The 19,449-nt window shown below is 43.8% G+C and overlaps 1 protein-coding gene across 1 annotated transcript in view; it reads left to right on the top strand.

The window, feature by feature from the left end:
- The first annotated feature begins 1,275 nt into the window (after nt 1-1,275).
- LOC310771242 (NLR family CARD domain-containing protein 3-like) overlaps nt 1,276-19,449 on the top strand; it is a 40,698-nt gene continuing 22,524 nt past the window's right edge. The window contains exons 1-5 of the mRNA XM_083663896.1: nt 1,276-1,389; nt 3,389-3,502; nt 3,781-3,856; nt 10,715-10,893; nt 14,534-16,363. Of these exons, the coding sequence (XP_083520022.1) occupies nt 1,322-1,389; nt 3,389-3,502; nt 3,781-3,856; nt 10,715-10,893; nt 14,534-16,363 (2,267 nt within the window). The 5' untranslated portion in view covers nt 1,276-1,321. The remainder of the gene's footprint in view (nt 1,390-3,388; nt 3,503-3,780; nt 3,857-10,714; nt 10,894-14,533; nt 16,364-19,449) is intronic.

Raw genomic sequence — 19,449 nt, 5'->3', positions numbered from 1 at the left:
TGACTGACTGACTGACTGACTGACTGACTGAATGACTGACTGACTGACTGACTGACTGACTGACTGACTGAATGACTGACTGACTGACTGACTGACTGACTGACTCACTCACCCTAAAGAGCCGTCTCTTGACCATGCTCTGTGCACGTGGTAAAAATCACAATTACTGTAGATGTTTTCACAAAATTGTTCAGCCCTACTCATGAGCTGTGTGTGTGTGTGTGTGTGTGTGTGTGTGTGTGTGTGTGTGTGTGTGTGTGTGTGTGTGTGTGTGTGTGTGTGTGTGTGTGTGTGTGTGTGTGCGTGCGTGCGTGCGTGCGTGCGTGCGTGCGTGTTTTTCTCCTCTCAGAAGATGAGTGGTCGTGTGGAGGAAGAGGTTGGAGCAGAGCCTCCTGACCGCTCTCTGTCTGTGCAGGAGTTGGTTCTACTCTTCAGTCATCAACATGGACCCTCAGCCACGAAGTAAGACGACTGTTACACTCTAAACTTCATAATAGCCTGAGAACATGAGAACATGCCAAATTATGCATGTGCTCAAAGTAGAACATAATAATAAGCCAAACTATAGATGTGTTCCTATTTGTATGCCCTGGGGGGTGGAACCCCGGTGCCCTGGGGGGTGGAACCCTGGTGCCCTGAGGGGTGTAACCCTGGTGCCCTGAGGGGTGTAACCCCGGTGCCCTGAGGGGTGTAACCCCGGTGCCCTGGCCAAATTCCCAAACAGGCCTTTCTTCAATCATGGACACCTAATCATCCCTCCTTACTTAATTGGCACATTCAGTCCTCAACTCTCCACTGTGATAGGCTGATGTGTGGTGAGCGTTCTGGCACAAACTGGCCTCTGTGCATCACCCAGGTGGGTGCTACACATCGGTGGTGGATGAGCTGAGTTCCCTCTCCCTCCCTCCCCTGATATGTGAAGTGCTTTGAGTGTGTAGAAAGGCGCTATATAAATCCAATCAATTAATTCTTATAATTACTAGAACTAATGATGATATATATCAAACATTTGTGTTTTCAGAGGTCAGCACCACATGCAGAGAGCAGAGTCTCCAGTACCCAGCTGTCTGTCTATGAAGAGTGACCGGTCTAAAGATGATTTAATACACTTCAGTAATGAACCTGGAAACCTAGACTGTGAGTCTCAATATTATTATTTTTGTCTAAAATGCATTTCTAAAATTTCCACATTTATTTTGATGAAAATTGGCCGACCCCCTGCAGTACCTCCACGAACATTTCAAATATACTTTTACATTTTTCAACAGCATCCCCCCCCACCCGCCAGAGAGCAGAGTCTCCAGTACCCAGCTGTCTGTCGATGAAGACTGACAGGTCTAAACATAGACCTCCAGGTTTCAGTAATGAACCTGGACCTTCAGACACAAGGTAAGAGGACTGGTTATACTGCAATGAGGAAATGTGATTTGATATCCTACAGTATTGAGGTGAGCTCAAATTAATGCTGAACAAACAATGACTCAAATTAAACAATGAATAATGAAAATTGAAGAAGAGCTAAGTAGGCTACAGATATGGGCTATATCTGGTGAACACAGAGCCCACTAACAGGCCTACAGCTCAGTTCCTGCAGCATACCGCTCAAAAGGCCACCTCCCTACTGAAGAAAGTATTTTCTATTCATAAGGGGGTCACACGTTATTTCTCTATCATGACAATTAGCGGTATGTATATTTACATTTCCATTCTGTCATTTAGCTGATGCTTTTGTGAAAACGTAGGGTAGCTTCAGTTGTTTTAAATTGAGTGTGTGGTGTTTTTATTATTAGAACAATAATTATTTGTATCGATCAATTACTAGAAATGATTGGCTGGTCAGGAGTAGAGAAATCACTCTGATTGGCTGGTCAGGAGTAGAGAAATCACTCTGATTGGCTGGTCAGGGGTAGAGAAATCACTCTGATTAGCTGGTCAGGGGTAGAGAAATCACTCTGATTGGCTGGTCAGGAGTAGAGAAATCACTCTGATTGGCTGGTCAGGGGTAGAGAAATCACTCTGATTGGCTGGTCAGGGGTAGAGAAATCACTCTGATTGGCTGGTCAGGGGTAGAGAAATCACAATGATTGGCTGGTCAGGGGTAGAGAAATCACTCTGATTGGCTGGTCAGGGGTAGATAAATCACTCTGATTGGCTGGTCAGGGGTAGATAAATCACTCTGATTGGCTGGTCAGGGGTAGAGAAACACACAAAATGCTCTGCTCATTTTCCAACTTCATCTCATCTGATCATTCCAATACACGGATATTTTCACGACGTGTCTTTGGGAAAGTCTATCGCCTCTCGCTGCAGGATACTCATTTAGTGTGGTTTCTCCTTATTCTTCCTTTCTTCTTCCACAAGCAAAAGACCAGACAAGACCTGACAACACAACTATATATATATATATATATATATATATATATATATATATATATATATAGTTGTGTTGTCACAATATGTATATATATATATATATATATATATATATATATATATATATATATATATATATATATATATATATATATATATATATATATATAAGACCAGACAAGACCTGACAACACAACTATATATATATATATATATATATATATATATATATATATATATATATATATATATATATATATATATATATTTATATATATATATATATATATATATAAATAAAAGACCAGACAAGACCTGACAACACCAGTTCCATTTGCAACTTTTCATCTGACATATTCTCCATTAGAAGTAGCTATATTAAGTGAGAGAAATAGTAGGCAAACACTGCTTTGTTTCATTAATCAGGTCTCACACAGGTGCAAATCATACGTACTTGTTGCAGCACGAACTGGTTGTTCCTGGACCAACATTTCCTCCTTGTATGGGCCGGGAAAACCCCGCCCTGAACTCATTTGATTGGTCGCCGCAATTGCTTCTTCCTGAAAACGTGTGACAAGTAAAAAAGATGTGGTTAAGATTAGGGTTTTTCATCTAACCATGACCATAACCAAACCCTAACCCTAACCACATTGTTGTACTTGCCTAAACCTAATGTTTTATAAAAATGTGTGTGGTTAGGGAAGGGCTTCTAGTCATGAGTCCAGACAGGCAGCTTGCAGGCAAGTGTTCGCTGAGCCTTGGCTGAGGAGCTCTTTACCTGAGATGATGAGAGCTTCCTCAGCATCATAGATTTTCAGCCTAGCTACCAGGCCAAGCCCCAGCAGCAGCCTAGCTACCAGGTCAAGCCCCAGCAGCAGCCTAGCTACCAGCTGAACCACCAGCAGTCTGTGTGCCTGCCTCTCCTGAACCGACTAACCTATGAAGAGCCCATCCTGATTGTCTTCTTCGTAAAGACACAGATACCTTCACAATGTTCATAATGTGTTTCTCTCAGGATGCAGCAGGAGAGAGCAGACTCCCCTGAGCCCAGCTGTGTGTCCATGAAGAGTGACCGGTCTATGGGTCACCCTTATAACTTCAAAGATGGACAGCACTCTACTGATCTGAGGTATTTATTTCAAACTGAAATCACAACAGATACTGTTGTCAGATTCACAGTTATCAGATGTAGAATTGGTCCGATCCTTCATCACATCCAATCAGAGCAGCATTTACACAGTTGAGTTGTGTGTGTGTGTGTGTGTGTGTGTGTGTGTGTGTGTGTGTGTGTGTGTGTGTGTGTGTGTGTGTGTGTGTGTGTGTGTGTGTGTGTGTGTGTGTGTGTGTGTGTGTGTGTGTGTGTGTGTGTGACCTTATATGACCTCATACATCATGTCTTCTCAACAGAGTCGAGGAGAGGTCAGAGGTTTCCAGTGGTCATTCTGCCCAGGAGCATCAAACAGACCTGGACTCCATATTTATGGTGTGAAAATAAAATAACACATTTTACTTCAGCTACACACAAAAACACCCTGTACTTCACCATCAAGTGAAATCAACCTGTTACAAAAAGGTCAGATGCTACTGTATCATCACAGCTAGTTATTATGGTTAGGAGTTACTAAGTTATGCCTTGGCAGATATATCAGGGAGGATGTCCTAGTCAAATTCAGGAGTTTTGTCATCATTGGTGAAAGTGGGCGGGGTCTATGGTGTAAGCATGTAATAGCGGTAAATCAAGTCTATTCGCAAACTTCTCAGACTCATTTGGAATGGCATTTCTGACATGCTATTTTGCAATTTGACCAAAAGGGGGCGCTGCAAATGTAAAAAGTGGGTGTGGCCTAACACAAAATATGCCGTAACTTCACACCCGTTCGTAACTCCCAGGCTGTTTTTCCAATTTTCAGGCAACTTTTTTCCACATGTTCACCTGAACGTGCTCTACAAATTTGCCTCAAGGACTATTAGGTGTTCAATTTGCACAAGGTTTGAACCACTGCCCCATCCACTCTGAAGGACTTTTAATAGTTTTTTTTAACACATCTTTATTCTAACTAGCAGGATACCCGTCCCGTGCAGTGTAGTCTCTCAAGCCAGACTGTCTCTTCTACATTCTGTGAATGCACCTTAGACAGTCTGTAATTCACGCCCACTGAACATGGTCAAAGGAAGTTGTGGGGGAAAAACGCTTCAGACCGGAGGAAGTTTGAACCGATGCAGGTGATTAAAGAAATACGAGCAGATGAGGCGGGACATCCGCTCGGATTTCTCCAATCAGCTGCCTTTAGGCGGGACATCCAGGATATCACCCTATCATCGCTCATTATTTTCCCTGCGTTTCCCTTTCCGTTTTGACCAAGTTTTCCCAGTTCCAAGTACAGACGTTTAGTCAGAAGCATTTGAAAATTGCGAGAGCAAACCATCTTAAGAGACTACGTGCAGTGTATCTGTGTACCTGTAAATGTTGCTTCTCTGCACATTAAACCTGTATCGTGTGCTGCAGGCTGGCCAGCGCGGACAGTTTCCCAGCCCCATAAATGTCATAAGAGTCGTCAGAAATAGCTCCCCAACAGATACAAAAACATGGGCACATGTGCTTGATGTACATACAAATAACTGCCGTGATTGGATTTGTGAAACACATATTTAAAGAAATCATGATTTCCTTCTCTCTGGAGCTTCTCCTCTGACAGCTCCTCACTCGCCTCAGGCAGCCAGAGTGCAGGAGCTCCGCCCCCAGCTGATTCGTGCGGTGGAGGCTGTGTAGCCATTGTGCAGCATGGCCAAGTAGCGCCAGAGATTTGATAATCCACCGTCTCTGGTTGCACATTTTCTTCTCTTAGATTTTTCACACTCACGCCCGCACCTCCTCTCAAGTTGTCTCACGCCCCCCAGGGGAGGCGCGGCCTAAACTTTGAGAACCGCTAGCCTAACCCAATCATTAAGTCTTATGTCCTCCCTTACCATTAGCCTTTAGCCCTAATGTAAGATGACATCTCTATCTCTAGTGTACTGACGTGAGAGTGAAACTTACTCACTTATGTGTTTGCAACAGTGGCGGCTGGTGAGCTTGGCAATAGGGGAGGACGCTCGAAAAAAATGTGGGCGTTTTTTTTCTTCTCTTTTGCAGTTTGAAGACAGATTTTAACAACATACAAACAAAACAAACAAGCTCAGACACAGCTGGAAAACAAAGCAAAGCATACTATTGATTGACAATTATAATATGGTGCTACCACCCATATAAGGGTGCTTACATGCTTATAAAAGCATATGGGTTATACAAGGGGCCAAAACAAACCAGCTGAGCAAGTCACCCACCGCCCCTAACCTCATCAAAGTAGGCCAGAAACGGGTCCCAAATATGTCACTCCTATACCCTAATGTAATCTCAATAGCAGCACCAGTCTCCTTCAAGGAAACAAGATCACTAGAAATCATTAGGCTACAGACCGCTTTATAGATCCACACTGTTACAGCAGGCAACATCAAACTTAATTTCAGTTTAATTCAATCACACAAATTATACCACGCACCCGCATATAGATAAGATTTTGTTCCAGGGTCCCCCATCTGATAAGAGTTTTGCTTTTAGATGTTTTATCACAGACATTATATGAAACCCATGACCAAAATAGTCACACATTCTGTGATTGTGTTACTTATGGATGGAATTATAGTGAACATAGATTAATCCCCCCTTTTTGCTGGGGACCCCACTTTGAAAACCACTAGCTTAGGCTACAACTGTTGCAAGAAGGTGAATTTTCACACATTTTCAATGCAGATTGAGGACAAATAAGATGGATTGTCATCTGGTGCATTTTAACGTTAGGCGCACCCAGGAGAAAGAGAGTTGAAGTAGGAATAATTTCTGGCTGAGCAATGTAATGCACCTCAAAATAAAGTAAGATATTTAGGCTACAGTTAGTCTGTCAGTAAAAGGTTTGATGGATGAACAAATCAATCAAAAACACTTCACTACTTCCAACATAGGCTAGAAGTTTCGTTTCATTCCATTGCATGTTTCGTTCCGCGTTTCGTTCCATGTTTCGTTCCGCGCTGCCAAATTCAGTTAAAAAATGTGCGAGTTTAAGATTGCCAAATGGCGGGCTATTCAGCATAAAACAATATAATACGAAAAAGTAGCACTGCTTGGTGGACGCCGAATTTAGTAGAATACCCGGATAACTCAAACTTAATTGACACACTTGCATATCCATGCTGTCTGTAGCCGGTGCGAGTGCAGCCGATGAGGTTAAATTATCCCAGTATTTGCTTCTGAGCCTCCGTGAGCCTCCGTGTACCACGCTGCCCTCTCTAAACTCGTTGAGGCGCTCGCGTAATACAATGCAACGACTGTCTGGCTTGTGAGCTAACTTACTGCTTGATAATATAAAACAGGAAAAGAGAAAGGGGAAAATATAGGTGCTACTGTCTGTAAATCTATCTATTAGCCTGTCAGGTCTTCATTTCCTCCATTTCCAATGGAGCGGATTCAACAAGATTTTCAGACGTATTCAGCATTATTGGACAATACAATGTCAATCTTAGCAATCTATCCAATCAACAACCAACCTGGTTTCACCAGGCTAAGGGCGTGTTCCGCTCCAGCTCAATCTGATTGGTTGGAAAACACATCACTCTCAAGTGTTCTCTGTGAATTGCAAGTGTTTTTCAACCAATCATATTTTTTCATTAGATAAATTACCAAATAAATAAACGCCCACAGGGCGAATGTTTTTTTAACTACCTACCCCAGGCTGGGGCCAGGGCCAGAGTGACTCCTGTCTGCATGGAGCTGTCCTTCAGTGCCCTACAGGTCACTGTTGTTGAAGCATTTTAAGAATATAATGAATGAAAAAATGAGCGTCTGCACATAAGAAAAAACACATTTGATTGATATTTTATTATAAAAAAAAATATGAAAAATGAAAAAAATAAAAAATTATATATTTTTTTAACACGTTCACTGCCAATGACGAGTTGATACGTCAAAAAAAATCCAACGGTTGACTGCCAATGACGTGTTGATACGTCAAAAAAAAAAAAAAAAAATTTGACGGTGGGACGTGGATCAACGCCCCCCACGTCTCCTATAAAAATATTGGAGCCACCGAACGTGTACAACCCATTCCACCGACCCACTAAGTGGCGACAGTGCTCTCGAGACTAGAAAAAGCCGAGCCAAAACTGCAGGGGAACGCGCGAGGAAACCATTATCATACTGTAAAATGGATTGGCGAAAACGCTTTCGCTTTCGCGCATTATCGCGCTGGGAGCTGGCGGTGGGGGATTGCAAATTTGCATAATAGATTATGCGTGCAACACACTTTGAAACACCGGCAGAAAGCCCACAATCGCACGCAGCTTCATTGCAGCTGAGCTCACAACCGAAACGACTCATGCAGACTCGCCCAAAGAGCAGCCGCCAGCAGCCAGGCAGCACAGACAGGCAGAGCCTCGCTTGTGACAAATGCTGCAAAGCCACCAGAGACACACCCACGGAGGGAGGAGTTTGAAGGAGAGGGGGGTTTCCTGTTGCTATGGAGGAAATTACTGTTCAAAACTATTGTTTAGATGTCTGACGTCTTACGCCAAAAATAAATGGTTAAAGTGACTGTTCTATCGAATTTCACAAAAAGCCATTTATCTCAGAATAAATTTTCAGACGCTGAAACCATGCTGTATTCTACTGCTAATGCCTACATAACTACTAACTCTACAAACTAACTCTTTTAGACAGAGAAAGCACACATTCTATTAGTTCTTTTGAGATTATTTGTGTTCACAAAATCTTAGCAGAAAAGAATCCTCGGCTCTTGAAAGATGAGCCAGAATCCTCAAAAAAAAACCTTGCCAGAACCTACCTACAGTATTGAAAAAACGGCTGGCAGTGAATGTGTTAAAATATAAAATCCCCAATCTAATAGAGGAGGACCATCCTCCTATGCCTCACTGGAAAAACCTCCTCTGGTTTGCAAGTGATCTCTGTTTAGGCAGCAGGGTAAAGATTACAGTTCATTAATTCACTGGTCTTCTTGATCTTCTGTGCTATCCGTCATGGCGTCGCTCTGAACTGGGGCATGGTTGGCTTGGTGATACCCAGCTCCATGGCATCGGTTTCATTTGGACCACTTCGGATGTCGCTTGTTCTGGTCTTCATTCAAAGGACGCTTAGGAAATCCAGAATCCCTAAATCGGATAGTGTTGCGTATAAATGATCAAATATCCTATTAGTTTGAGAAAGTGCACCAGAAGGTCACGTCAGTTCAATCATCAGTTCTACAGGTCTGTGCGTCCACAGACGACCAACTGTCCTCAAGAAACATAGCTTCACAGGTCTGTGCGTCCACCCACGACCAGCTGTCCTCAAGAAACAGCTTCACAGGTCTGTGCGTCCACACACGACCAGCTGTCCTCAAGAAACATAGCTTTACAGGTCTGTGTGTCCACACACGACCAGCTGTCCTCAAGAAACATAGCTTCACAGGTCTGTGTGTCCACACACGACCAGCTGTCCTCAAGAAACATAGCTTCACAGGTCTGTGTGTCCACACACGACCAACTGTCCTCAAGAAACATAGCTTCACAGGTCTGTGCGTCCACACACGACCAACTGTCCTCAAGAAACAGTAGCTTCACAGGTCTGTGTGTCCACACACGACCAACTGTCCTCAAGAAACATAGCTTCACAGGTCTGTGCGTCCACACACGACCAACTGTCCTCAAGAAACATAGCTTCACAGGTCTGTGCGTCCACACACGACCAACTGTCCTCAAGAAACAGTAGCTTCACAGGTCTGTGTGTCCACACACGACCAGCTGTCCTCAAGAAACATAACTTCACAGGTCTGTGCGTCCACACACGACCAACTGTCCTCAAGAAACAGTAGCTTCACAGGTCTGTGTGTCCACACACGACCAGCTGTCCTCAAGAAACATAACTTCACAGGTCTGTGCGTCCACACACGACCAACTGTCCTCAAGAAACAGTAGCTTCACAGGTCTGTGTGTCCACACACGACCAGCTGTCCTCCAGAAACATAGCTTCACAGGTCTGTGCGTCCACACACGACCAACTGTCCTCAAGAAACAGTAGCTTCACAGGCCTGTGCGTCCACACACGACCAGCTGTCCTCAAGAAACATAGCTTCACAGGTCTGTGTGTCCACACACGACCAGCTGTCCTCAAGAAACATAGCTTCACAGGTCTGTGGGTCCACACACGACCAGCTGTCCTCAAGAAACATAGCTTCACAGGTCTGTGCGTCCACACACGACCAGCTGTCCTCAAGAAACATAGCTTCACAGGTCTGTGCGTCCACACACGACCAGCTGTCCTCAAGAAACATAGCTTCACAGGTCTGTGCGTCCACACACGACCAGCTGTCCTCAAGAAACATAGCTTCACAGGTCTGTGCGTCCACACACGACCAGCTGTCCTCAAGAAACATAGCTTCACAGGTCTGTGCGTCCACACACGACCAGCTGTCCTCAAGAAACATAGCTTCACAGGTCTGTGCGTCCACACACGACCAGCTGTCCTCAAGAAACAGTAGCTTCACTTCAGCTACCAGACTGCTTTTGATCCATGCAGTTCATCTGTCGGCGTCCTCAATCAGTATCATCAACATCAGCTGCTCTTCCTTTGTGTCTTAGGATGATGTCATTTCATGGACAAGAGAAACCTTTGACCCAAATATGTCAGTACAGTACTTTCCCTACAGCCCCCCCTAACGGTACACCTCCAGTACTACAATAATATAAGCAAAATCCTAATAAGTACTAAGAATAAGAAAGAAAGAAAGAAAGATGGATTTCAAAAAATTAAGAAAGTTATCTGACTAGTGTCATGATTGTAATTTTCTGCAGGGCGTAGCATATAAACCATTCTGGTCATTATAATGTCCCAACACAGTCTCACAAAGAATTGTGACATAGTAACGTGGGTCCACAGCCCAGACGACGACGTTCTACTTTCACCAAAACGTTGTTTGTTTGGCCACTAGAGGGCGGGGCCGAGGCGGGGATGATGCTCCCACAACTCGCTACTGGGGCAACTCGGTGGTCACGGCCGGCTCAGTAACCAGGAAGTAGCTGTGGACTGAGGCAGAAACTGATGTTCACATTCAACTATTTTAGAGCCATTGTTGTGAAACTAGAAGGCTTTGGGCTGTGGGTCAACATTTCTATTCCATAATTATTTGTGTGATCATGTTGAATCTCCATGCTGCACTCTTTAGATCAGTGCAGGCTTTCAGTCTCTGCAAGATGGATTTAATTTTGTGTGCAGATTTTAGTATGAAGGTTTAATATCTATATTATTCTGTTCCAGCTGCTTGAGGAGAACATCGTCACCTTTGTGAAGATGGAGCTGAGAAGGTTGAGTCCAGATGAGGCAGAATGCTCAGAGAGACAGAGGGAGGAGGAGGAGGTGGATGGTGTGGAGGAAGAGCTGAGGAGGAGCACAGAGGCTTTTCTGCTCTTCCTGAGGAGAATGAAGCAGGAGGAGCTGCAGAGGAGTAAGAGTCTTTAACAGCTTTAATGTCATGGAGAGAGAGGGGAGGTGGTGGACAATGGGTGATTTATGTCTGTTAGAGTTTTGCTTAGTTTTCAAGACAATGATGCCACCTATAAGTGAAAGAATTGGCAAAACAATATAGGAACAAATCATTTGGGGCACCTCATCTAATTCATTTGAATCAGGTGCACAAGCTGTAGCTGGAAGATGCCGTCAAGCGACAGTTCTCAACCGCAACAAAGAAAGAACATATAACCAAACAAGAAACAAATGATTGGAGAGAGAGAAGAACATTATATTTGAGTTTTGCTCATTTTGATCTCATTTGACTTGTTAAGACCTGATTAATTTTTTCTGAATGTATTTGAGTCATCATCGGTTTGGAACATGTCAAATCCATTCCAACAAGAACACAAGATAAAGAAACGGAGTTTAGCCCTCCTTCATGTTGGAACTTTACGGTTTATAGTGGCTATAGTTTAAAATGATAGAAGCCATGAGCATGACCAAACTCTGCTGAAAATCTAAACATTTGCCAAACAAGATCTATTAATTACAATATTTAAAGGTCAATGAGCAGAATCCCTCTGGATAATCTGGTAAAATTATTAATTTGTTAATGTGAGTGTAATATGCTGAACACAGTGGTGCACACTGGGAAACAAAACAGCACCACACCAGTTGTCTTTCACACTGAGCTGCACACAATCAGGACCTGTTTGTCCACTCAACACTGATGAGCTGAAGAGATGTCAGGGAGTGGAGATACACATTTACCAGGAAATGTTCACATTTCTCATGTTTACCAAAACATCTGCTCACTGATGTTCTTTGTTTGTTCTTTGTTCTTTCAGAAACTCAACATCAACATCCACAACAAGAACACAAATCCAGTCTGAAGGAGAAGTTTCAGTTTTTGTTTGAGGGCATTGCTAAAGCAGGAAACCCAACACTTCTGAATCAGATGTACACAGAGCATTACCTCACAGAGGGAGGGAGTGGAGAGGTCAATGATGAACATGAGGTCAGACAGATCAAAGCAGCGTCCAGGAAACTAGTGAGTACACTACACAGTACTACAATAATATAAGCAAAATCCTAATAAGTACTAAGAATAAGAAAGAAAGAAAGAAAGAAAGAAAGATGGATTTCTAAAAATTAAGAAAGTTATCTGACTACTGTCATGATTGTAATTTTCTGCAGGGCGTAGCATATAAACCATTCTGGTCATTATAATGTCCCAACTCAGTCTCACAAAGACTTGTGACATAGTAACATGGGTTCACAGCCCAGACATTTTACTTTCACCAAAACACCTTTAAAATGGTTCAAAAATAAAGTTTGTTTGGCCACTAGAGGGCGGGGCCGAGGCGAGGATTAGGCTCCCACAACTCGCTACTGGGGCAACTTGGTGGTCAAGGCTGGCTCAGTAACCAGGAAGTAGCTGTGGACTGAGGCAGAAACTGATGTTCACATTCAACTATTTTAGAGCCATTGTTGTGAAACTAGACGGCTTTGTGCTGTGGGTCAACATTTCTATTCCATAATTATTTGTGAGATCATGTTGAATCTCCATGCTGCACACTTTAGATCAGTGCAGGCTTTCAGTCTCTGAAGATGGATGTAATTTTGTCTGCAGATTTTAGTATGAAGGTTTAATATGTATATTATTCTGTTCCAGCTGCTTGAGGAGAACATCATCACCTTTGTGAAGATGGAGCTGAGAAGGTTCCGGAGGGTTCTGAGTCCAGATGAGGCAGAATGCTCAGAGAGCCAGAGGGTGGAGGAGGAGGTGGATGGTGTGGAGGAAGAGCCGAGGAGGAGCAAAGAGGCTTTTCTAAACATCACACTGCTCTTCCTGAGGAGAATGAAGCAGGAGGAACTGGCTGAGGAGCTGCAGAGGAGTAAGAGTCTTTAACAGCTTTAATGTCATGGAGAGAGAGGGGAGGTGGTGGACAATGGGTGATTTATGTCTGTTAGAGTTTTGCTTAGTTTTCAAGACAGGGATGCCACCTATAAGTGAAAGAATTGACAAAACAATATAGGAACAAATGATTTGGGGCACCTCAGCTAATTCATTTGAATCAGGTGTGCAAGCTGTAGCTGGAAGATGCCGTCAAGCCACAGTTCTCAACTGCAACAAAGAAAGAACATATAACCAAACAAGAAACAAATTATTAGAGAGAGAAGAACATTATATTTGAGTTTTGCTCATTTTGATCTCATTTGACTTGTTAAGACCTGTTTAATTTATTCTGAATGTATTTGAGTCATCATCGGTTTGAAACATGCCAAATCCATTCCAACAAGAACACAAGATAAAGAAACTGAGTTTAGCCCTGCTTCGTGTTGGAACTTTACAGTTTATAGTGGCTATAGTTTAAAATGATAGAAGCCATGAGCATGTCCAAACTCTGCTGAAAGTTTAAAGTCGAGATGAACCCAAAAATGACTTTTCTTTTCTTTTAGTTCAAATACCTGGGTATGCAGTGCACCTATTTAATAATGTATGCCAAAAAAATCACAAAAATCTAATTTCTTTAGTTTTTCACACTTTTTCAAAAGTTAATTTTTCAAGATATCATTGATAACAGCAATCTACAGTTTGCTGACTTCACCTAGTACTATCAAATTTCTACCCCATTTCAACCAATCATATCACGACATGCAGCTGTCAATCAAATCTTCATTTTAGGATACTTTTCTCTTCCAAATGAAGTAGAAAATGGCGCCTAGTGCCTGTCATCTGGCAGAATTCCTATCCCATAAATATAACCATAACTACTAACTTGGCCAATTGTATGAAACAACAAAAAACAAAAACTATAATCTCTAAGAATGCAAAGAAATGTAACTGGCTCGTTAAAACGCGCATTCCAGGAATATCGTATTTACAGAAATAGCGTGAATGGCGCACGCTTGAGAGTGTGGTAGTCAGGGGTCGCCCCTCGGAGATCCCAGGCGGGCGGGCAGCACCCATGCAACTGATTGTCTGCTCGCTCCGCACGAAGCAGCTGGCTGCCTGGTACTCTGCGGATCCCACTCGCGTAGCACGACAACAGGCTGAATCCCACTCGATTTGGGGGTGGAACACGCCATGATTGACCAATGCCAAAGCCAGTCGACAGAATTGTCAAATCAAATCATCGACACTGTATATGGTCCGCCTCTCAATTTGTTTTCAGTCTGAAACGGACTCAGACGCACATGACGAACGGGTTCAGCTTGACTTTAAAATTATAGAAGCCATGAGCATGTCCAAACTGCTGAAAATCTAAACATTTGCCAAACTAGATATATTCATTACACGATTTAAAGGTCAATGAGCAGAATCCCTCTGGATAATCTGGTAAAATTATTAATTTGTTAATGTGAGTGTAATATGCTGAACACAGTGGTGCACACTGGGAAACAAAACAGCACCACAGCAGTTGTCTTTCACACTGAGCTGCACACAATCAGGACCTGTTTGTCCACTCGCCACTGATGAGCTGAAGAGATGTCATGGAGTGGAGATACACATTTACCAGGAAATGTTCACATTTCTCATGTTTACCAAAACATCTGCTCACTGATGTTCTTTGTTCTTTCAGAAACTCAACATCAACATCCACAACAAAAACACAAATGCAGTCTGAAGGCAAAGTTTCAGTGTTTGTTTGAGGGCATTGCTAAAGCAGGAAACCCAACACTTCTGAATCAGATGTACACAGAGCATTACCTCACAGAGGGAGGGAGTGGAGAGGTCAATGATGAACATGAGATCAGACAGATTGAAGCAGCGTCCAGGAAACCAGTGAGACCAGAAACAACCATCAGATGTGAAGACATCTTTAATCCCTTACCTGGTAGCGACAAACCAACCAGAACATTGATGACAAAGGGAGTGGCTGGCATTGGGAAAACAGTCTTAACACAGAAGTTCACTCTGGACTGGGCTGAGGACAAAGCCAACCAGGACATACAATTCCTATTTTTGTTCACTTTCCGAGAGCTGAATCTGCTGAAAGATAAAGAGTTCAGCTTGGTGGAACTTCTTCATCGCTTCTTTCCTGAAACCAAAGAAGCAGGAATCTGCCGGTTTGACGAGTTCCAGGTTGTGTTCATCTTTGATGGTCTGGATGAGTGTCGACTTCCTCTAGACTTCCAGAACAACAAGGTTGTAACGGATGTTACAGAGTCGACCTCAGTGGATGTGCTGCTGACAAACCTCATCAAGAGGAGACTGCTTCCCCTTGCTCGCATCTGGGTAACCACACGACCTGCAGCAGCCAATCAGATCCCTGGAAAGTTTGTTGACATGGTGACAGAGGTGAGAGGCTTCACTGACCCACAGAAGGAAGAGTACTTCAGGAAGAGATTCACAGATGAGCAGCAGGCCAAAAGAATAATCAAACACATCAAGACGTCACGGACCCTTCACATCATGTGCCACATCCCAGTCTTCTGCTGGATCTCTGCTACCGTTCTGGAGGATCTGTTGAAAACCAGTGAGGGAAAAGACCTGCCCAAGACCCTGACTGAGATGTACATCCACTTCCTGCTGGTTCAGTGCAAACAGCAGAACATCAAGTATCATGGGAGAGCTGAGACAGATCCACACTGGACTACAGACACCAGGGAGATGATTCTCTCTCTGGGAAAACTGGCTTTTGAGCAGCTGGAGAAGGGCAACCTGATTTTCTATGAAGCCGACCTGAAAGAGTGTGCCATTGATATGACAGCAGCCTCAGTGTACTCAGGAGTCTTCACACAGATCTTTAAAGAGGAGTGTGTGCTGTACCAGCAGGAGAAGGTCTTCTGTTTTGTCCATCTGAGCATTCAGGAGTTTCTCGCTGCTGTCTACATGTTCCACTGTCACACAAACAGAGATGAGAGGGTGCTGGAGACATTCCTGAAAGAAGAAGAAGAAGAAGAAGAAGAAGAAGAAGAAGAAGAAGAAGACGAGGAAGAAAAAGAAGAAGAAGATGGTGAACAATCCCTGGATGTCTTTCTGAGGAGAGCCATGGTCAAATCCCTGAAGAGTAAAAATGGCCACCTGGACCTCTTGGTCCGCTTCCTTCATGGCCTCTCACTGGAGTCCAGCCAGAAACTCTTACGAGGCCTGCTGGGTCAGACAGAGAGCAGTCCAGACAGCATCCAGAGAGCCATCAGCAACCTGAAGAAGATGAACAGTGATAATGGGAAACGTGCACATTACTTAACCTCTCCTGAAAGAAGCATCAACATCTTCCACTGTTTGATTGAGATGAATGACCAGTCAGTACACCAGGAGATCCAAAAGTTCCTGAAGTCAGACAACAGATCAGAGAATAAACTCTCTGAGATTCACTGCTCAGCTCTGGCCTACATGCTGCAGATGTCAGAGGAGGTTCTGGATGTGTTCGACCTGGAGGCCTACAACACATCAATGTTGGGGCGACAGAGACTGATCCCAGCTGTGAGGAACTGCAGGAAGGCTCGGTTAGTACTCCGTTAGTAACAGTATAGAACAGTCTAGACAGCGTTGCCAGACGTACGATAATTATCGTATTTGTACGATAATTTCGACATCTGTACGATGTACGATCAATAATCCCAAAATCCCCCAAATGTACGATAATTTCATCATTTTGTGACACTCAGTCGAATCCTACGTCTATCACTCTATCTGTTTATACATCTCTTCACACAACGTCTTTGCAGCCAATACGTGCTTGAACGTGAGGCACATGATGTGAACGTGAGTCATGATTGGTTGGGAGGGAGAAGGAAATAGAACCCGGCACGGCCGCGCACAACCTGAAAACCATAAACACAGACAGTCACAGTAGGTGCGCGTCACAGAGCAGAATGCGGAAAGATACGGGGCGAGTCTTGGAAACTATCAAATAAAACATAAAGAAAATGAGTGGTGCCGACCAGGAGGAACGTGACGACAGGGGAGAGCCGGGAGAGGAGCTGCCTGGACAGCCATAAAGTAAGCACAGAAAACACATGTACTGGACTGATGAAAGTGACACTTTATTCACTGGCTGGCTCAATGCTGTTGCAGGATGTGTGACTCTAAAGCTTTGTGTCGTTGTTGCAACGCAGGCTGAGATCACAGTGTTGAAAAATCATGCCAAGTCCAAAAAGTAGCCGATGTCAGCCACAGTCCCCCCCCCCGACACAGGCGCGCCAAAGGCGCGCCGCACTGGGGGGGGGGGCGCGTACGATAATTTCACTCCAAAAACGATAATTTTGACCCTCTGGTACGATAATTCAACATTTGCCATCTGGCAACACTGAGTCTAGACCATCGGTTTAAAAAGTGTGAGGCGCGCATCCCCTGACGTGACACCGAAAACATTGAAGAAAATACAAAGCCTCCACCAGACATGTCCGCGCAGTCACAAAAGTAGCGTAGGCGGTTGTCTGCAGAGAGCCTGTATGCACACCCTCTGATTACGTCACGCAGACCGTGGCTTCATCCGGGAGCACAGCGCCCGCAGTCTGACTGCCTCTGTGAGGTGAGCTCAGGGTGTCAGAGGAGAAACCAGAAAGAAGGAAAACACTTTTTTTTTTAAATGCGTGTTTCACCAATCTGATTGCGACAGTTCTTTGTATGTACATCAAACACATATATGGTCATATTTTTGTATCTGTTAAGGAGCTATTTCAGACAAATTCTACAAGATTTATGGGGCTGGAGAACTGTCTGTCCACGCTGGCCAGCCTGGCTGCAGACACAGTCCATAGAGGCAGAACATACAGAGAACACAACATTTACTCGATACACTGCATCCCACTAGTTATAATAAAGATAGTAAGATAATAAAAAATGATTAAAAGTCCTTCAGAGTGGATAAAGATGTATAAAATGTTTAAGAGAGGATATTTGAAAAAAGTAGGATAAAGAGGTTTTAAAATATAAAAGAATATAGCATAAACATGTTTACAACATCTTTGGAACTCGTTATGCCCGAGTGGAGCATAGAACAATAATAGTAGCTAATAATGGCAATAATAAATGGTGTGTGTGTGTGTGTGTGTGTGTGTGTGTGTGTGTGTGTGTGTGTGTGTGTGTGTGTGTGTGTGTGGGGGGGGGGGTGTTGGTCTATATGTTCTCTGAGGGGAGGCGCAGTCTCCCACACTTTGAAAACCCCTGGTGTAGACTAGAGTGACCTTCATACCTGACACCATCAGAGTTACAATATTTCATACCAATGATTAAGATTCAAGATTCAAAAACGTTATTGTCTGTCACAACGCAACAGACATCAGGCTCAGGTGCATGTTACAAAACACATTAAAAACACACAGACACATATAATCTTCTTTTTTCAAATATACATACTGCAGCATGCGCTGGGACGCATCATCAGTGATGTTAACTGGGGTCGTGAGGTGTTTCGGGTCTGTCAACATCATACACCCTCGCCCAGTAGACCCAGCCGAGGCCGATTACGACCCCGACCCGCGTCCCAGAAGCAGCCGCTCACTGATCAGCCTTCCTACTCTGTCTGCAACGTTGCCCGCGGAAGGGTTGATCACGCCCAATCCGCTGCAATAGAGTTAGTGCTACACCGCAGTGTTGCAAGACCTTCGGTGCATGGAGGTCTAAGGCCCTGTGAGTGAATCCAGGCCGGGCACCTCCTTCATCTCACCAGAACCTCCCGTGGAAGAAGGCAATCCTACCATGGCGTACCATGGGCAGGGAGGATGCCTCAAGAAGGCCTGTGCGCTGCATGTCATTCGCCTGCGCCGAGCACCTCGCTCTAGCCTGAAGGACACAAGGCCGCGCCGATGTTTGCGCAGATTTTCAGGAGGCGTTTGTGGATTTCTCCCTCACGAGAGAGCCAGGCTGGGGTGCTAAAACCCATCCCGTACCGGATGCCGTCTCTCCGACCGTCAACTGTCTCTCCAGCTTGTCACCAAACTATACTTGGTTGTCACCTAGTCTATTCCTAAGTGTCACTGGCTAGGGGGAGCCAGGATTTTAGTTTCAAATATACATACTGCAGCATAAAAACTGACAAAAAAAACTGACAAAAGCAGTGTTAAGATGTTAAAAGTGCAGTGCCCATTTAAAAGACAATACTACCGTAGTAATAATACTAATGTATTATATAAACCATATATATACACACCTATATAAACTATAGCCTATATATAAACTGTATAAAAAAATATATATATATATATACAGTATATATATATATATATATATATATATATACCATATACTGTATTATATGTGTGTGTGTGTGTGTATGTGTATGTGTATGTGTATGTGTATGTGTGTGTGTGTGTGTGTGTGTGTGTGTGTGTGTGTGTGTGTGTGTGTGTGTGTGTACAGGAACTAATCTCCCATGCAGACCCTGGCACCGTGACATGATTGCTAGCTACCTAACTACTTGTGTATGAAAGTTTCCCCCAGTCTTCTCCTGCCTTCAGCTCATGTTAGAAATATCATAATTACAGAGAGTCACATGACCGAGCTGACAAAGTGGTAAATATGACGCTGTAGGCTCAAAACCTTTAAAGTAACTAAACCCCAACCAAATCTGTGGTGAAGCCAGACTGAC

This window comes from Poromitra crassiceps, assembly GCF_964638095.1.
Source record: "Poromitra crassiceps genome assembly, contig: HAP1_SCAFFOLD_463, whole genome shotgun sequence".
In the NCBI taxonomy this organism is placed as follows: Eukaryota; Metazoa; Chordata; class Actinopteri; order Beryciformes; family Melamphaidae; genus Poromitra; species Poromitra crassiceps.
This window is presented reverse-complemented; position numbering and strand designations above follow the sequence as displayed.